General features: G+C 39.5%; 1 protein-coding gene across 2 annotated transcripts in view; it reads right to left on the minus strand.

The window, feature by feature from the left end:
• The window catches only part of Ppp3cc (protein phosphatase 3 catalytic subunit gamma), a 71967-nt gene extending 53939 nt beyond the window's left edge, over positions 1-18028 (minus strand). The window contains exon 1 of one of the 2 annotated variants that reach the window (XM_026397528.2): positions 17710-18028. In XM_026397528.2, coding sequence (XP_026253313.1) covers positions 17710-17758 — 49 coding nt within the window. In that variant the 5' untranslated portion in view covers positions 17759-18028. The remainder of the gene's footprint in view (positions 1-17709) is intronic. The other variant, XM_026397527.2, reaches the window with a different exon arrangement.
• Positions 18029-18610: the final 582 nt, after the last annotated feature.

Below are 18610 nucleotides of genomic sequence, written 5' to 3' on the forward strand. Positions count from 1 at the left end.
GCTCAGTGATAGAGCACTTGCCTATCATATGTGAGGCTGTGGGTTCAATCCCCAGCCCATGAAAAAAACATTGCCATGAAGGAAACCTGCAGATGTAATGAAGGTCCCAAACCAGCTTGTGCAGGTAGACCTGACCTGATTTCACAAGACCTTTAAATTTGGACCTAAAGGCCATTTAGGGGTTAAGAGATCTGCAGCATGGAGGGGTTTGATATATGAGTTTGCCATTACTGGCTTAAAGACAGAAGGGGCCACAAAACAAGGAATGCAAGCAGCCTCTAAGAAATGAAAGTGGGGGCTGGGGATGTGGCTCAAGCGGTAGCGTGCTCGCCTGGCATGCGTGCAGCCCGGGTTCGATCCTCAGCACCACATACAAATGAGGATATTGTGCCCACCGAAAACTAAAAAAAATAAAATATTAAAAAAAATTTAAAAAAACAAATGAAAGTGGCTCCCAATCAACCCACAGCAAAATAAGGACTTCATTTCTGCCACTGCAAGGAATTAAATTCTGCCAATAACCTAAATGAGCCTAGAAGGAGGTCCTTCACCAGGGATCAGGATGAAAACTCAGCTTGGCAGGCACTTTGATCTCAACTACAATTGTCATTCCATCTTTTTTTTTTTTTTTTTGGTACCGGGGTTTGAACCCAGAGCCTCATGCATGCTAAGCACATGCTCTACCACTGCAATACCCCTCACACAGATGCACTTTTGGTACACACAAGAAAGTAACACTGACTGCCTCACTTACAATTGAAAGAGAAACCACAACTTATGAGTACTCTGACTCATAAAAGAGATAAACTAAGCAAACCAAACCACAATGCATTACAGACTATCTAAACTCAAAACTAGATCCTTCAGATCCACATGTTCCAAAAAGACTTCAGGCAAATTAATTTAACAGTAACTCGGCACAGACATTAGATCTGATCTAACATTAGAGCTTTATGAGTTTTAACAACTCACCTAGTTTACAAATTCTAAGTGATGCTTTCCCAGATTACAAACTTCCAGCTAAAATCGTTAACTGTCACTAATCTAACAGTGCCCAATGTTTCCTAACTGCTTCCCCCTTTTGAGAGACCACTAGGTTCCTCTGCTTATTGAAACAAATTAAATAAACCTGACTTTTTAAAAAATATATTTTTAGTTGTTGATGGACACAATACCTTTATTTTATTTGTTTATTTATATGTGTTGCTGAGGATTGAACCCAGGGCCTCACACATGCAAGGCAAGTGCTCTACCATTGAGCCACAACCCTAGCCCCAAACCTAACTTTTTTAAAAAAAAAAGTACTGGTGTGTGGTCAGTGGGCTTTCACAACTGAAATTTCCACTAAGATTCAGCCATGCCCCTTGCTTCTGGTGAGACTCACATTTACAAAGTCCTGTGCATAATCAAGACCACTTGAGCGCCCTGCTCAGGATGACCCTGCCTGTGACAATGAGTGAGCAGGATACTTCTGTTGAGCAGTGAGCATCAAGGTGATGCTGGGTCCACTGACTTTTTCAAGTCTTATCAGACTGCTTTGTTCCTGAGTGAAATCTGGCTTCTCCATAATGAAAAGGAAGTTCACAAAGACAGGACAGACATGAGTCTAGTAAGTTCATCCCCACAGGCTGGCAAGTTCAGATCTCAGAGATCTGTCTTTGGGCAAACTTTGCCTTAGTCCTTATAATCCTAAGAAATGTTTTGTTCAGTTCTGTCTGTCTGGAGCTGCTCTTAGTTAATGACAGCTGGTCTTTGGTGTCACATTGTGTCTTTTAAAGATGTGTGATTACATGTATCTACTTCCTACTGTAGGTCATGTGAAATTTTTTCTGTGTCTCTTGGGGGCCTCTCCTGCCCACTTTCTTCATATTTTATGATTATGAGTACAATTCAACAAATGGCGTGATTTCACCAAGGAAAAATAAAAACCTACAAATGGCCTCTTAGAGAACTTTAAACATTGACAAATTTTTTTATTTATTTTTGTTTTTTTTCTGGTACTGGGGATCTAATTCATGGGAACTCTATCACTTAGTTACATCCCCAGCCCATTTTTAAAACTTTTGAGACAGGTCTCACTAAGTTACTGAGGCTGATCTCAAACTTGGGATCCTCCTGCCTCAGTTGCACATCAGCCTGGGCAACATAGTGAGACCCTGTGTCTAAAATAAATAAATAAATAGATAGATAGGTAGGTAGATAACAATAAGAATAAATAAACTGTGCTTCAATACTTGGGTGTCTTTCAGATTAAAGAAAATATATATTCATGTATAAAGGCTGACTGTAAAAATATTTTTATCTCTTGGTTTAAATAGGCTTTGTACTGATGAAGTTCATAATACACTTTATAGGATAAATAAATGGAAAGCCTGTATGTGTGTTAGTGTCCTCACTTCAGGTTAATCAGTGACTTAAATCCTTATAAAACTGATTATGTACTTTACTATAATAGGAGGTTCCACTCTTTCATCTGACAATGCCAGTTAATATAATAAATTAACTAAAGCCTACAGTCTCATCAACCCTAAGTGGTTTCTGCTTCTTTCTTACATTCACCTGAAGTTCCCAGCTAAACATCAGTAATTGAGTCTTGTGGATGAAATATCAAAAGAACTTCTGTAAATATTTGTATCATGCTTTCATAATTACTGATACTACCGACAGTAAATTATTCATGTGTTGCTCACATCATTACTATGAAGAGACATTGTAGCTGAGTCAGGATTTCTAGAACTGTTTTAGTCCAGAAGCAGAACATACAGAGAACAAACTATTTACATCCAAGATCACCTGAACAAATCAGAACCTCTCAAATGGAAAATGCTACTGATTACCATGTACTTTGGATGACTTTATCTTTTATCCTCTTGGTTATTTTCTTCTTTCTCCAGTGGTCCAAGAGTCGCTGGTCTAGACTGTCAATAAAGACCCCTTCCTTTATTCTAGTTATATATCAAGACCTTTACTCATGACAATTACCAAATATTGGATGTAATTCAGACTCTTGCAAATGTGAACAATCCATTTTCAAAATTTAAAAAAAAATTTATTTGGTTACTAAAGGAAGATTCAAATAGATTTCGAGATATATGGGACATTATTTCAAACTTCAATAATAATTCTTGTCTGAGTTTTTGTCTGTTGCAGACTCGTAGTGTGTTACCTCCAGAGTCGTTATACCAATCAATGCAATAAATGATCATCTAAGACATTTAAGAAAAAGAACACAATGGCCCAGTGCTTTAAAGGTCAAAATATCAAAGCACTGAAAGCTTGATAAACATTTACAACCTATCAAATAATGATACAATTCTTGCTTCATCAACTCCCCTAAATGGTAAATCCTCCAATTTAGCTGAAGAATGATCAGAAGCAGAGGCTGAGAATTGAAACAGAAACTACAGATTGCTCACAAATGCTCAGAAAAATACTGCTTGCAAAACAGATAAACAGAACCAAACCAAACCACAAAGTATATTGCAGACTTTCTAAGCTAAAATCTTTTAAAAATACCAGCTCTCCAAGACACAAAGGTTCCAACACCGTAAAATAAAATAATCTAACACCAACTTCTCAGGGATTCACATGGACTAAAGAAAAAACCACTGACAGTATATTCAAATAACTCACCCAAACTATAAATTCTAGCCAAACCCTGACCAGACCTCCAACTTGAATTGAAAGTGCTGCAACTTTTTAATTAATTTATTTTATTTTACTTTATTTTATTGTTTGAAGCACTGGGGATTGAACCCTGGGTCTCACATATGCTAGGCAAGCACAATGTCACTGAGCTACACTGCCAGTCCCTGCAACCTCTCTTTAGCCAAAGTAAATCATCTGCATGAAGTCCAGAATTTTATAGTTCAGCTTCCACAGCTTTTTGTTTTTTATTTTTAAATTTGTTCTTGTTATTTATACATGACAGTAGAATGTATTTTGACACATTGTACACAAATGGAGCACAGGTTCTCTTTCCTCTGGCAGACCACGGTCACAACTTTTTAAAAGTAGGGTTTATTTAGGGACTATATGCTGCACCCACCGATGTGCTGAATTTGATAAGCTCTGACATGTTTACATTTGTCAAACCATTACTCCAATCAAGGTAAGAAACATTTCCACCACCCTGAAAAGATCTAGACAATGATCATTGGTTTGCTTTTTATCAGTACAGATTCATTTGCACTTTCTAAAGTTTTACATTAATGAACTATGCAGTATGTGTCTGGCTTTTTTTACTGAGCATAATGATTTTGTGATTTATCCATACCTTGCATGAGTCAATCGGGTTGTATCTTTTTATTTGCCAAGCAGTATTCCATTGTGAGTATATACCATATTAAGATTTTCCATTTACCTACTGGGTATTTCCTGATTTGAGCTATTGTAACTAAACACGCTATAAACATCTGTGTATGGATCTTGTGTTTTCATTTCTCTTGGGTAAATACCTAGGAGTAGAATGCCAGAGTAGTATGGGGAAGTGTATAATTAACATACTATGAAACTGCCAATTTTCGAAAGCAGTTTCACAATTTTACATTTCTAACAGCAGTGTATGATTTCCAGTCACTTATATATCCCTGCCAGAACTTAGTCAATGTATTTTAGTTTCAGTCATTCTCTTAGTTATGTAGTAGCATCTCATTTCCCCAATAGTTAATGATTTTGAATGCCTTCTTGATGTTACTGGCCATTTGTATATTTTCACTTGTGACTTATCTGTTTAAAACTTTTGCCTATTTTTTAATTTTTGCTGGTTTTCCACTTATTAGTGAATTGTAAGTTCCTCATATATTCTGGATATCAGTTCTTCATAAGACATACATAGTGTAAATATTTTTTCCCAGTCTGGCTTGCTTTTTCCTTTTCTTAATGAAACATCTTTAGAAGAATAAGATTTTAATTTAATGAAACCCAATTACCAGTGTTTATGATGCATGCTTTTTGGGACCTAAGAAAACTGTGTCTACCCTAAAATCACAAATATTTCTCCTCTATTTTCTTTTAGAAATTTATAAATACTTCATCTCTCCAAGACCCAACGCCTATGGCTTGAGGATAAGGATTTCAACTTGCAAATTTGGGAGTGTCACACAGACATTCAGACCATAGTACCATATAAGTCATTAACACTTTTTCTTTATAAATTAGAGTAGTATGGCATAGGCTAGAATGAAAACAATCTCTCTCTGAAAGACCACTAAAGTCCAAACAACAACTACATAGGTAAAACACACAACAAATAACATTCATATGCAAGATATACCATGGAAACAAATGGATTTTGTATAATTTTAATTAACTATAACTCCCTTTTTCTCATACACACACCAAAGTAACAGTGAAGTTGTCATTAGAAGTAATCCTGAATCTACTCTCATTCTTACACAGACACAAAATCATTCAAGATTTCAAAACCTGTTGGTAACAAACTAATTACAACATACTTCACACCTGTATTGCACTGGGGAATAGTAAGAAACTTGCAGTTCTGTTTTTAAAAAGCTAAAAATAATAAATAACTAACTCTACCTGTTTGGTATCAACTTCAATATGTGAAACATAATGCCACAAGATAAAACTGCACTCTTCTTTATAACAATGAAACAGTTTATTTTTGTAACAGTTACTTAAAGAGGATGGTTGGTGACCTCCTTAATTTGATTTAAAAGCAGCAAACTCTGAAGAAATCTACTGAGCACAATTAACACCACCTTCCTCTTTTCCTAATATCAACAGCTAGGAAAGACTGGTGTAGAATCACAAACTTATGTTTCTTTCCGGAACTCAAACATTTCAGTCTCATCTCTAACACCAGTTGAGGAGATTTATAATTTCAGTCCAGTCATTCAGTGTCATCCTTCTAAAGGCTGAAAGTCTGCACATTATCAATTGAAAAAAAAATTCAATAACTAAATAGATCTAAGGTTTTAATAGCTAACCTCCATAGTACCCGGGGAGAATAATGACATTTGTTAAAAGTTAAATTTGGAATCTTTAGCAAACAAAGGGTTATACAGGTAAAATTTTTAAATATAAATTTAAATTTATATTTAAATATAAATAATTATATTCTAGTTAAATAATTATTTATCTTGTACCTAGCACATGCTCACACATTCACACACTAGGGGTAATGTGTAAAATATACAAGTTTAACATGTGGAGTTTACCTTGGAGAACATTATGCTAATTCACATAAAACAAGATAGAGTATACCCACAGAAACATGAAATAGTACATTGCATGGTAAAGACTAAGTACAGAAGATTATAAGGGGAATCAAACATGAAATCAAGGAAGGTACAAATTTGAGCCTGGAGGTAAGTTTTCTGGCAGGTCCAAAGCTACTTCTACACTTTAAGGAATTTGTTACAGCAAACACCCACCCCTGTATCTAAAGGAATGCTACAAGGGAGAAAACAGAAAATTCCAGTAAATACTGTGTGTAAGAATATTTTAGCTGAGCATGGTAGCACATGCCTGTAATTCCAGCAGCTCAGGAGGCGGAAGCAGGAGGATTGTGAGTTCAAAGCTAGCCTCAGCAACCTAGAGAGGTCCTGAGCAACTTGGCAAGACCATCTCAAAATAAAATATAAAAAGGGCTAGGGTTGTAACTCAGTGGCTAAGCACCCCTGGGTTCAAACTCCAGGAAAAAAATAATATTTATTGACTTATTTATTTAGTACTGGGGATTGAACCCAGGGCTGCTTAACCACTGAGTCACATCCCCAGCCCTTTTTATATTTTATTTTGAGACAGGGTCTCACTAAGCTGCTTAGGTCCTCCCTTAGTTGCTGAGGCTGGCTTCAAACTTGGGATCCTCCTGCCTCAGCCTTTTAAGTTTTCCATATTCATTTCAAATATATATGTACACGTGTTTGTGGAGGGGGGTGATACTGGGGATTTAATTCTGGGGTGCTGAACTGCTAAGTCCTTTTTCAGTTTTTAATTTTGAGACAGGGTCTCTCTAAGTTGTTTAGGGCCTTGCTAAGTTACTGAGGCTGGCTTTCAACTTGAAATCCTCCTGCCTCAGCCTCTCAAGTCACTGGGATTACAGAAGTGCACCACTATGCCTGGCTCAAACTACATTTTTATATTTAACTTAGCTTTCAAGATCGGAAATAGAGCCATGTTACCATTTTTTTCTTCATGTTTTTTATGAGCTCCACAGGTAATTTTGTTTGGTAACCAGAACTGAAAACCATCATTCTAAGACAGTTCATCTGTTAATGTTCCCAATCCTTGATTCTACCATGTGTCAGTTGCTGTTAGATCACCTTTATTTTAACAGAAATTCTTTTACAAGGCATCTAACTTAGAAGCCAAAACCTTAATCAAACTAGGCCTGCACATGATTCAAAACAAAAGCCAAATTATAAAAATTAAGTTTCTAGTGGGCAAAGGGTGTTGATGTGGCTATAAAGGAGAAATAATGTAAGAGAAGTCTTAGGCTGACAGCCTGTTCAGTGTCTTTTTTTTTTATTCTTTCTGTTAATGCTGAGGATCATGCATGCTAACTGAGCACTCTACAACTGAACTGCAACCTCCGCCCACTGTGGGGTATTTCGATTGTTCTGGTAAGGCAAGGCTAATACGTGTGTACTGCATGGATAGACACACACGATGGAGTGCATGTGTGATATAAAATAAGAAAAAAAAAACTCTGGATTATGCCAATGTCAATTTCTTGGTTTTGCTATAGTACTGTAATAGTATGTGAGGTTGATGCAGTGGCCAAAGGGGGCTTGTGGGAGGGTTTTTTTGGAACTTCCTGTACATTTCTTTGCAACATCCCTGAATCTATAATTATCAACATGAAAATAAAATTTTCAAAACTCAGTTTCTAAAGTTCACTGAAGAAATTCTGCAACTTTTTCACCATCAAATTCAACTCAGTATACTGCTATAATGTACACCCACTACATAAACAATGTATATATGCTGGTAATATAAGTAAAATCTGATGCAAATCTGCATAAACAAAAAAGGCTATGTTGGGGGTAACCATTTAAATCCTGAAATATGAAAGACATGCCTGAAAAGTTACTGGCCTATGAGCTGCTATTTTAAGATGACTGTATGGCCTAAGCCTCCTGGGATACTAGGGTTTACCTAAATAGCTACCTCGGTTGACTACAAATGACTCTGCTTTCATGCTATTTTAAGCTAGCAAGCCTGCCCTACTTTTGCAAACTCATTTCCTAATCTACTCACCTGCCTTCCCAATCATGAACCAGCTCAACACAGCTGAAGAGGTTATATTAACTATTATTGCTGAAAATAATATTGCCTTTCAGACTTTCATAACTTAATAGAACAAGTAATTTTATTTCAGTGATCTGATCAAGCTCTTTGAAGTCATTCCCTCTGCAATTTGATGGTCACGGAGCTCACTTTCAAAGTAAGGCTAAGATATGGCCCTCCTAGAACCAACCAAATAATCACAACTCTCAGTGACAGTCAACAGAAACAATAACATTTTTTCCTAGAAGGCATAAAGAGATACTTTCTTTGTGCAGTGCCATTTTAAAAAATTAGGCTATCTGTCATGTTGGAAACAAAGTCACATTTTCAACTTCATGGAATACTAGTTTGGTATATTTTGCTTATAATGTTTTTATTTGTCTTGTGGTTTTGCTTTTTAAAAAAATATGATAAACCGAGTACAGTTGCACATGCCTGTAATCCCAACACCTCAGGAGGATCTCAAGTTCAAAACCAGCCCCAGCAACTTAGCAAGACCTTATCTATAAATAAAATATATAAAAGGGCTGGGGATGTGGCTCAGTGGTTAAGCATCCCTGGTTCAATCCCTGGAACACACACACAAAAAAAGACAGATCATATTGTATATATTTATGGGATATGATGCTTTGATACATGTATATTATATGGAACAAACTAAAAAGCTCATTAACATACTCATCACCACAATTACCTGTCATTTTATGGTGATAAATTTACTTATTTTGAAATATAAAACACATTAGTATTAATTATAGTCACTCTGCTGTGCAACAGACCTCAAAACCTATTCTTCCTATCTGAAACTCTGTATCCTTTAACAACTCCCCATTCCTCCTCATTACCCCCCAGGCCTCTTGTAACCATCAGTCTACTTCCTACTTTTGGGTTCAATTCTACTAGATTCTATATGTGAGATCAAGCAGTATTTTTGTCTCTCTGTGCCTAGCTTATTTCACTTAATATTTTATCTTCCAGATTCATCCATGTTGCCACAAATGGCAGGATGTCCCCCGTTTTTAAAGCTGAATGCTAGCCATTGTGTATGTATGTGCTGGACACTCAGTGTTGATGGACACTCAGGTTGACTGTATAATTTGGCTACTGTGAGTAATGCTGCGATGAACATGGGACACAGATACACCTTCAGCACACTGCTTTCAGTTTCTCTGGATAGGAGCCCAGCAGTGGGATTACTGGATCATATGGCAGTTCTATTTTTAGTTCTCTGAGGAGCCTCCACACAACAGAAACAATAACTTCTATACTGACATCATATATTTTGCATAAAACAATACACAATACTAAAAAACAACCAACTTGTTACCATGGATAAATCCATTTTTATTACTCCAGTCATACACTAAAACCACTCTGTTTCACTTTAAAATTTCCACAAAGCCCTAGGTCATAAGAATAACAAAACCTAAGTGCCCACACTGGAAGAACACAAATTAAGTCTCATCTCTTTAGGCCACTGATCACGAAGTTTAAAACTTTAAAGGACCATCAATTTACAGAGTGTGAGAGCAGACATTTCACACCAGACATAGTCTACAGTTTAGTCAACTGCTCTTTTTCTAGAGGTATTAGTCATAGGCAGCTCCATAGGTTTAATTTTCTGTTACATTTTTAGGAAGCTATTATATACTATACTGTGTGAATACATTTCATGCAGTATTTAAGCTTCTAAGTATAACCAGAAATGACAGGAATTCATCAAATATTTGTTTATGAGTACATGATTTCCAAAATTCTACATATGCTGCCAAAAAAGGAAAATTTCACCTTAAGTATTTTATTATTATTATTATTATTATTATTATTATTATTATTATTATTTTGGTACCAGGTATTGAACACAGAGCACTTAAACATTGAAACACATCCCCAACCCCATTTTTATATATTTTATTTACAGATAAGGTCTCGCTGAGTTACTTAGGGCTTTGCTAAGTTGTTGAGGCTGGTTTTGAACTTGTGATCCTTCTGCCTCAGCCTCCTGAGACGCTGGATTGACAGGTATGCACCACCACACCTGGCCCTTAAGTATTTTAGGTTTAAATCCTTTCAAAGCTGACAAAACTAAGGTGGGAAAATATACAACACTTGGGTGTGTGGCGGGAAGAATCCTGTGGCACTCTACCACTGTACTACATCCCCAGGCCTTTTTATTTTTTTTATTTTTAAAATTTGAGACTATTGTGCTAAGATGCTCAGGCTGGCCTCAGACTTGCAATCCTCCTCCTTCACTCTCCCAAGTCACTGGGTACAACATATTACTTTAAAATCTTCATTTAACATATGCTAACTTAAGTAAAACAGATATGCTGTCAAATTTCACAAGATTCAAGATTAACTGTTTTTCCCATGGTGCTGGGGATCAATTTAGATACCTGAGCATACTTAGGCAGGTATTCTACCACTGAACTATATTCTCAGACCCAGGATAACTTATTTGCTTTTCTGGGTACTGGAGATTAAACCCGGGGGTGCTCTACAACTGAGCTACATCTCTAGCCTTTTATTTATTTATTTGTTTGTTTGTTTGTTTGTTTGTTTATTTGGAAACAGGCTTTCCCTAAATTGCTGAGGTTAGCTTCCAATTTGCCACCCTCCTGCCTCAGCCTCCTTAGTCGCTGGAACTATAGGTGTGTACCAGCATGCCTGTCCTCTCTCTCCCATTTTAAATTTGTGGCAAGGAGAATAAATAACAAAGACCAAACAGCTAGTAATTGGCAGAGACTATGCTCTTTTCTACAGCCTTTATAAAATGTTTCTTATGCCTGCATTTACTTAAACATTTTCTATGCACTTAACCATTTACACCAGGTATTGTGTTCAGCACTAAGGATTCAGTTATTGCCCTTGAAAAGAACCATGTTGTGTGAACAAAAGACATGAAAACCACTTTTTCCCCTTTTGGTGTTGATGATAAAACCTAGAGCCTCGCACATGTTAGCAAGTGCTTTACCACTAAACTACATCACCTTCTTGTGCTTGACATCTTTGTGAGCACTTCCTGCCGGGGGATAAACTCAACTGATGAACAGGCTTGCACCTCACATTACCATCAATGATGAACAGTTGAGTTTATCCCCCTGCATGCTACACCTCTCCAGCCTTACACTAAGTTTTCTTCCTTCACACTTCATACCCCCATCCCCAACCCACTTTGTCACTGCTTGTACGTCCCTGGCATGCTTTATAATGAATGGGCTCTTTGTCTTACTTCTGTGTAGAATCTTGTCCCACCACTTGCTTCTTCCCTACCTGTTTATGAGTTAGCTAAGAGGATTTCTGAGAAGATTACTCTGCCAGGTGGCTGTAGAGAGTAATGGTTTATAGAATGTGGACATTGATGTCAGACATCCCTAGATTCAAATTCTTTTAGTAGCTGCTTGACCATGGACAAATTAACTTTGTTTTGCCTCAGTTTGCCTATCTGTATGAGAGGTTTAATAAAACCTAGCTTACTGGGTCAAATAAACTACAAGTGTAACAGCAGGAGCACAGGGGAAGTTCTGCATACATGTCAGCTGCTGTGGTAATCACCATCATCATTATCATCATCAATAGCTATTAAAAGATCTCTTATGAGTTGCCACAATCTCAATGCTTTACAAACTTTTAAGAATGTTTGGAGCCTGGAGCAGTGGTGCCTGTAACCCCATCAGCTCTAGAGGCTAAGGCAGGAGGATTGTAAGTTCAAAGCCAGCCTCAGCAATTTAGCAAGGCCCTAAGTAACTCAGTGAGACCACGTCTCTAAATAAAATATTTTAAAAGGACTGAGGAAGTGCCCCTGGGTTCAATGGATTCAATAATCCCTGGTACCACCTCCCCCCCCCAAAAAAAAAAGTTTGGGGCTGGGCATGCAGCAGCCATGACAAAGCACTTGCCTAGCATGTACAAGGCCCCAGGTTCAAGCCCTAGTAAACGTAAGTCCTTTCAGGGCTCTGTGAGTTTACTCGATGTATGAATCTCAAATAGCATCAATTTCTAATATTTCAAAAGTTCAGCAGCTTGTTAGTTACAATTGTAAGTTAAACAAATGTTGTTGACAAATACAACGGATATACACTATTTGACATTGAAAATTTATACTTAAAAATGGTTCTGAATTGGTATTCTAATAAATTACTAATGTGCTGCCCTGAAAACTAAATATGAGCATTTCAAACCATCACAGAAAATGTTTAATTAAAATTACAAAATTTATGCTAAAATAATATGCAATATTTTCATCATAAAAGCTTTAAATGGACCAGGTGTGGTGGCGCATGCCTGTAATCCCATCGGCTCAGGAGGCTGAGCCAGGAGAATTAAGAGTTCAAAGCCAACCTCAGCAACTTTGTGAGGCCCTAATCAACTCAGTGAGACCCTGTCTCTAAGTAAAATACAAAATGGGGCTGGAAATGTGGTTCAGTGGTTGAGTGCCCTTCAGTTCAATCCCCAGAACCACTCCCCCGCCACACACACCCAAAAAAAAGCTTTAAATGTATGATCCATTTTTCTTTAAATTCAAAATATGCCAACAGATAGAAATGTAGAAAAGTATTAAAAGCAGTTATATCTGGACATAAGGAATATGAAGTCTTTGTTTTCTTCCCTTTATGCCTTTCAAATTTTATGATTGATTGGGTTACGTTATATTTAAAAGGGAAAAGAATATTTTAGGGCATCAAGAGCAATGGAAATAAATGAAGTGTAGGTACTAGAGGCTGAAAGGAGATAGTGTGTACTCATGGAAATGGCTATACTACTCTTCTTAAACATCTTTTAAGAAAGTCACAGCCACTTTATCCTAAAGCCAGAACGTTAAGGAGTCAGTAGTAGCGCAGGACATGGGCAATATACAGCCTGTCTGAATTCCAAGAGAATGAGGCCAGCAGCTTACTGAAAAGACGCCTGACTTTCAGTCATAGACCCTATTCAGCCACCAAACGACAAACTTAAGAGAATGGATTCCCCATGTCAGTATTGTAATTTCTGCAGGAAAAGGAATTTGGAAACCAGGGGGTAGGTGGCTGGGGATCAAACTGAAAGAATTTCACAATTCAAACCTTTTGAGATTCTAGTTCTCTGCTCCAAATACCATACCAATGATAATGTATCTGAGCCCCTTTAAAATTAAAAGCTCAATCTCCCCACTTCCCTTAAAAATTGTTTTTCTGCAACTGAACTTTCTCATGCTGAGGATGGAAACTGAGGAACTGGTCAGAAAGCACAGGCAGGAAGCACAGTGCCAGGAAAAGCTGAAAAAAACCTGGAATTATAACCTATCTCTGGCTAGCACAGCTTGGCTAAATCTACATATTTGTACTTCCTAACTTTTGCTCCTATAAATTGTAATGTTCCTCTAGGGCAGGTGGAGGTATAAGTCCTCCTCAGTTTTGGCCAAACTGCCATTAAATTCATTTTTCTTTTTTATATGTTTGCTCTTATTTCTGATAGGATCAAATGACTAAATCCAGTCCAGGGGAATCCCAGTAGGGCTTGTGGCCTGCTGCCTATCACAGTGATACCCTAATGCAAGGGGTGGGCTGCTGTAGGGGCTCATGAGTACACACTACCTCCTTTCAGCCTCTTTCAAAAGAGACAAATGAGCATCTTTTAGGGCACACTGCAAATAGCACTCAAAAAAACATTTAATGGGTGAAAGCATAAGAATTTTTTTTAAAGGGCTGGGGATGTGGCTCAAGCGGTAACGCACTCGCCTGGCTTGCGCAGGCCACTAGGTTTGATCCTCAGCACCACATAAAATAAAATAAAGATGTTGTGTCCGCCGAAAACTAAAAAAAAAAAAAAAAAAAAAAAAAAAAAATTGAAAAATTCTCTCTCTTTAAAAAAAAAGAATTTTTAAACATAAAATGAATACCTTCAACAGCTAGAGAAGAAATCAGCAGCCAGAGACGTTCTAAAGCAGGAGTATCTGTCTCTTCACATTATATCAGTGCAACTCCACCCAGAGCACTTCATATTGTAGAACTAATATTTCCTAAGAAGGGCTTCTTAATGTAATTTCATATACTAATCTGACATTTTTCAAACATTAATGGTTTCTCTACTAACCACTTACATAGTAAGAGGTCTGTTATCAAAGTACTGTCATATTCATAATATTTACCTTAAGCTTTCCACAACAGTTATGTCATTTGCATGACCTGCACTTGTCAGGGAAGATATTATTACAGATTAAATTTTTAAAAAAATTTTTTTAGTTATAGAGGGACACAATACCTTTATTTTATTAATTTTTAATTTTTATGTGATGCTGAGGATCGAACCCAGTGCTTCACATGTGCTAGGCAAGCACTTTAGCACTAAGCCACAACCACAGCCCTACAGATGAAATTTTTAATGTAAATACAAGAATACACGGTAGGGTAAAAAGAAAAAAGAAAAGAAACAAACAAACAAACAAACCCAAGGTCACAAATCCTGTCCAGAAGCAGAAGTAAAACCTAGGTTTTTTTGACTAGTAGTCTAGCCTCCTTCAGTTTCAGAAAGCTCCATTTAAAGGACACTTAAAATACAAATTTCTCCCACCCACCTACTCTCCTCCAAGATTTGCTCAAACAAAACAATTAAGCAGAATTTAAAGTTAAGAGGAAATAACAAAACCAAAAATAACTGGGGTGTGGCATCACCTCTGAAGAAGCTTTTGAGCTGTGAATAAACATAGATAATCTGGCCAGACAGAACCACATGAGATCAGGATTTAGTGTCTAATACAATAGACCTTAACTATTTATATTTCCTTTCTTTTTTGGTGGTACTGGGGATGAACCCAGGGGTACTTTACCACTAATCATATTCTCACCCTGCCCCCACTTTTTTTTCCACTTTTACTTAGAGACAGGGTCTCAAATTTCTCAAACCCCTGCCTCATCCTCCTGAGTAGCTAGAATTATAGGTATGTGCCACCATGCCTGGCATAAACCTTATATCCTTAAAAAGAAACTTCCAACTATTTAAACCTCTGGAAAGCCCAGAGGGGAAAAAAGCAACATTGTTACCAACTATAGCTGTGGTCAAGTTCTTATGCTAAAGTTTTTATATGTGAGATAAATCCACCTTTAAGGGCCTGAAAATGCTTATGTTTCACTTATTTAAGAATAGTCTAAATCTGGGGCTGGGGATGTGGCTCAAGCGGTAGCACGCTCGCCTGGCATGCGTGCGGCCCGGGTTCGATCCTCAGCACCACATGCCAACAAAGATGTTGTGTCCGCCGAGAACTAAGGAAAAAATAAATAAATGTTAAAATTCTCTCTCTCTCTCTCTCTCTCTCTCTCTCTCTCTCTCTCTCTCTCTCTCTCTGTCCCCCTCTCTCTCTCACCCTCTCTTTAAAAAAAAAAAATAGTCTAAATCAGACACAATGGCACATGCTTTAATCTCAGCTACTTGTGAGGCTGAGGCAAGAGGATTAAGAGTTCAAGGCCAACCTGGGCAATACAAGATATACAGGAGAATATATATATATATATATATATATATATATATATATATATATATATATATATGCCTGCTCTGGCATGGTGACACATGCCTGTCATCCCAACTACATGGGAGGATTACTTGGGCTCAGGAGTTAAAGACTGAGCTGGACAACAACATAGTAAGACTGTCTCAAAAAAAAAAAAAAAAAGGAGTAGTATTAGTATTAAAAGTATACAACATAATTGGTAATTTGGCTGAAGAACAAATTTATATTATTTAGACTATGAGGGTGGCGTTCACTTAGGTATGAACATGCCTAGCAATAACAAGCACCTAAAATTTCAGTGCTGTATTTTACTTTACTTCTTAAAGGGTCTTAAAGGGTCATATAAGATTCTCCTTTTTTTATGGTAGAAATTACGCTGTACAATGGTGGTCAGATTTTGAGATTCCTGAAGGTCTGAGGGCTGCCACTAAGCTTTACTTAGATCTTATTTATCCTGACTTGACACACAGTTCTGATTTATCTGTTTTCCCTGCCCACTTTGGCTTAGAAGTAGCAGATTAGAAGGCAATAAGGACATATTTGACAGAGAACAGTACTGCAAAGATAAAGACAGACAAAACACTAAAATGGTATAGTAGTAAGGAGTCATCTTAGTGCAGGAGGAAACTGCCAACACCCATCAGAACACACCAGCCATATTAACAGTACAGCACAGAAGTTAATGTACAAAAATGATGACCTTGATTCCTCAAAAAAGGTTATGTGTAGCATATTCTGAGTCTTAAAAGAAGGTTATATACTCCTTATGGGTTAGATATTAGGAAGATTTACATTAAAATGGTCAAAATAATTCAGCTGTTATATGAGCAATTGACTTAAATCCCTAATGATATCCAACACTGAGCAGATAAGTCTCAAAAATTACTATCATATTTAGTAAGTATTAGATAGTGTAAACATTCAACATTTATGATACTGATACTGTTTTCCTTCCCTAAACGGGCTTTTCCCTTAAAAAAAATATATTATTGTCACAATCTTAGTTTCCTTTCTCTAATACCAAAATGAAAAAAAAAAGTATTTTAATAGTTTTCCTCTATAATGCTGTAATGCTAACCACTTCATCCAGAGGCCACTGACACAGCTAACCTAAGTATTTTCCTTTCTTTTAGTGTTTTCAAACCGGTTATTAACAGGAGAGAGAGAGGAGAGAAAGGGCTGGGCTTAAGTCTCAAGGCTGGACAAAAGAAGCAGATGAATTAGTGGTCATGTTTGACAGGTCTTGTCAGTGTAAAGGCAGAAAAGACTTCAACATAAAACCCTGCGAGATTCAGAAAGGAGCACTTTTTGTTTTGTTCTTATAACAACAACAATAACAACAACAACAAATCTAATAAGGTGGGCATCTGAATAGAGATCATTATTCTCCAAGTCTCTACAGTCAAAGGAAATATAAAAGACCAACATCATGTTTAAAGGTCTGTCAATCCGCTTTAAAGATCACACACGCTTCTCTCTCTGGGTCAGCATATGAAGTTTCCTTTAGCAATAGAGCGATGGTCTAGAGAAAGTGGGCCAAAGGTACCCGATACACGTCCTAAAAAAGAGGGCAGGGAGAGGGGTCAAGAAAGACCTGATCCTAAAAGATCCTAATTGGAAAAGTCCAGGAAAGTCCCTGCCCACACCAGCCCCGCCGCCCCCGGACAGGAGACCAGAAAGGAGGGACCGTTTCGTAAAAGAAAAATCAAGAGGTGCCGTCCCTCCGGGAGCGGTAGGCGCAGTCCCCGCGGCACCTGGGCGGCACCGCTCCCGCTGTCCGGGCGCCGGGGACCGCCGAGGACGCCGGTGCCGCCCGCCGGCCGCTCCGCACCCTCCGGGTCCCGCTCGGGTGGGCGCGGCCGGGCCCCCGCCTCCCGCCCGCCGCCCCTGGGTCCCGGCGCCCGAGCCGCCGCCCAGCGAGGGCCGTTTCCAGAGGGTCGCCGGGGAAGGCCCGGCCCGCTTGGCACCTTTGATGACGCGCTCGGTGGTGGAGAATTGTAATTGCTTCCTGGACATGGTCCCCCGGCCTCCTCCCGGCTCCCGGGGACGGCCGGACGCGCGCCTCCGCCTCGCCGCCTTCCTCTCAGGCGCTCTCGGCTCCCGCGGCCGTCAGCCCGCCGAGCCCGGCCCCGACCGGGACGGCGCCACCGGGAGGACCGGCCTCCAACTGCACCGACAGGCTGCGGGCGCACCGGCCGCTCCCTCCTGCGGCGCCCGCGGCTGGCGGGGACCACCGCGTCGAGAGCGCCGGCGACCGCGGCGGAGCGAGGCAACCAGGGCGACCGCAGCCGCTCGCGTGCGCGACCCCGCGCCGCGCGCGCCACCACGCGCGCGCGCCTGCTCCGCGCTGCCGGCGGGGTCCCGGCTCCTGGCGCGTCTGCCGGGCTCCTCGGCCCGCGCTGTCTCCGCGGCTGGCTCCCTTCTCCCGCTCGTCGCTGTCCCCGCGCCAACGCCAAAAGCAGCCCCGAAGTCCATGCAGGGAGGCCAGCGAGGCGCGGCCATCTTGCTCCGGCCGGCGACCCTGCCCCCTGGGCCTGATCCCCCTGCCCTGACCCTGCAGAGCCGTCAGGCCCCCTGCCCCCGACTGTTTCATCCTCCCCCGCTTCGACCCAAATCTCCAAGCCGCCTGGTTTAAGTTCTCATATTTGTTGAGTGCACTTAGTATGGTAAGATGGACCTTCGCGTCCATCCTAGTTCCTACCCAAACTTGAGGTCCAAGGACCCTTCCCTTCTTTTCTACGTCCAAGAGAAAGGGGTTTGGGGAGGGAAGGGCCTGCCCCTGGGACTCCAGGGCCAGACGTCAGGGGTGAAAGGAACTGACCTTTGCCTTAACTCTGTATGTCACCTGCCCACCTGGAGGGGTCCCTT

This window comes from Urocitellus parryii, chromosome 14 (genome assembly GCF_045843805.1).
Source record: "Urocitellus parryii isolate mUroPar1 chromosome 14, mUroPar1.hap1, whole genome shotgun sequence".
NCBI lineage: Eukaryota > Metazoa > Chordata > Mammalia > Rodentia > Sciuridae > Urocitellus > Urocitellus parryii.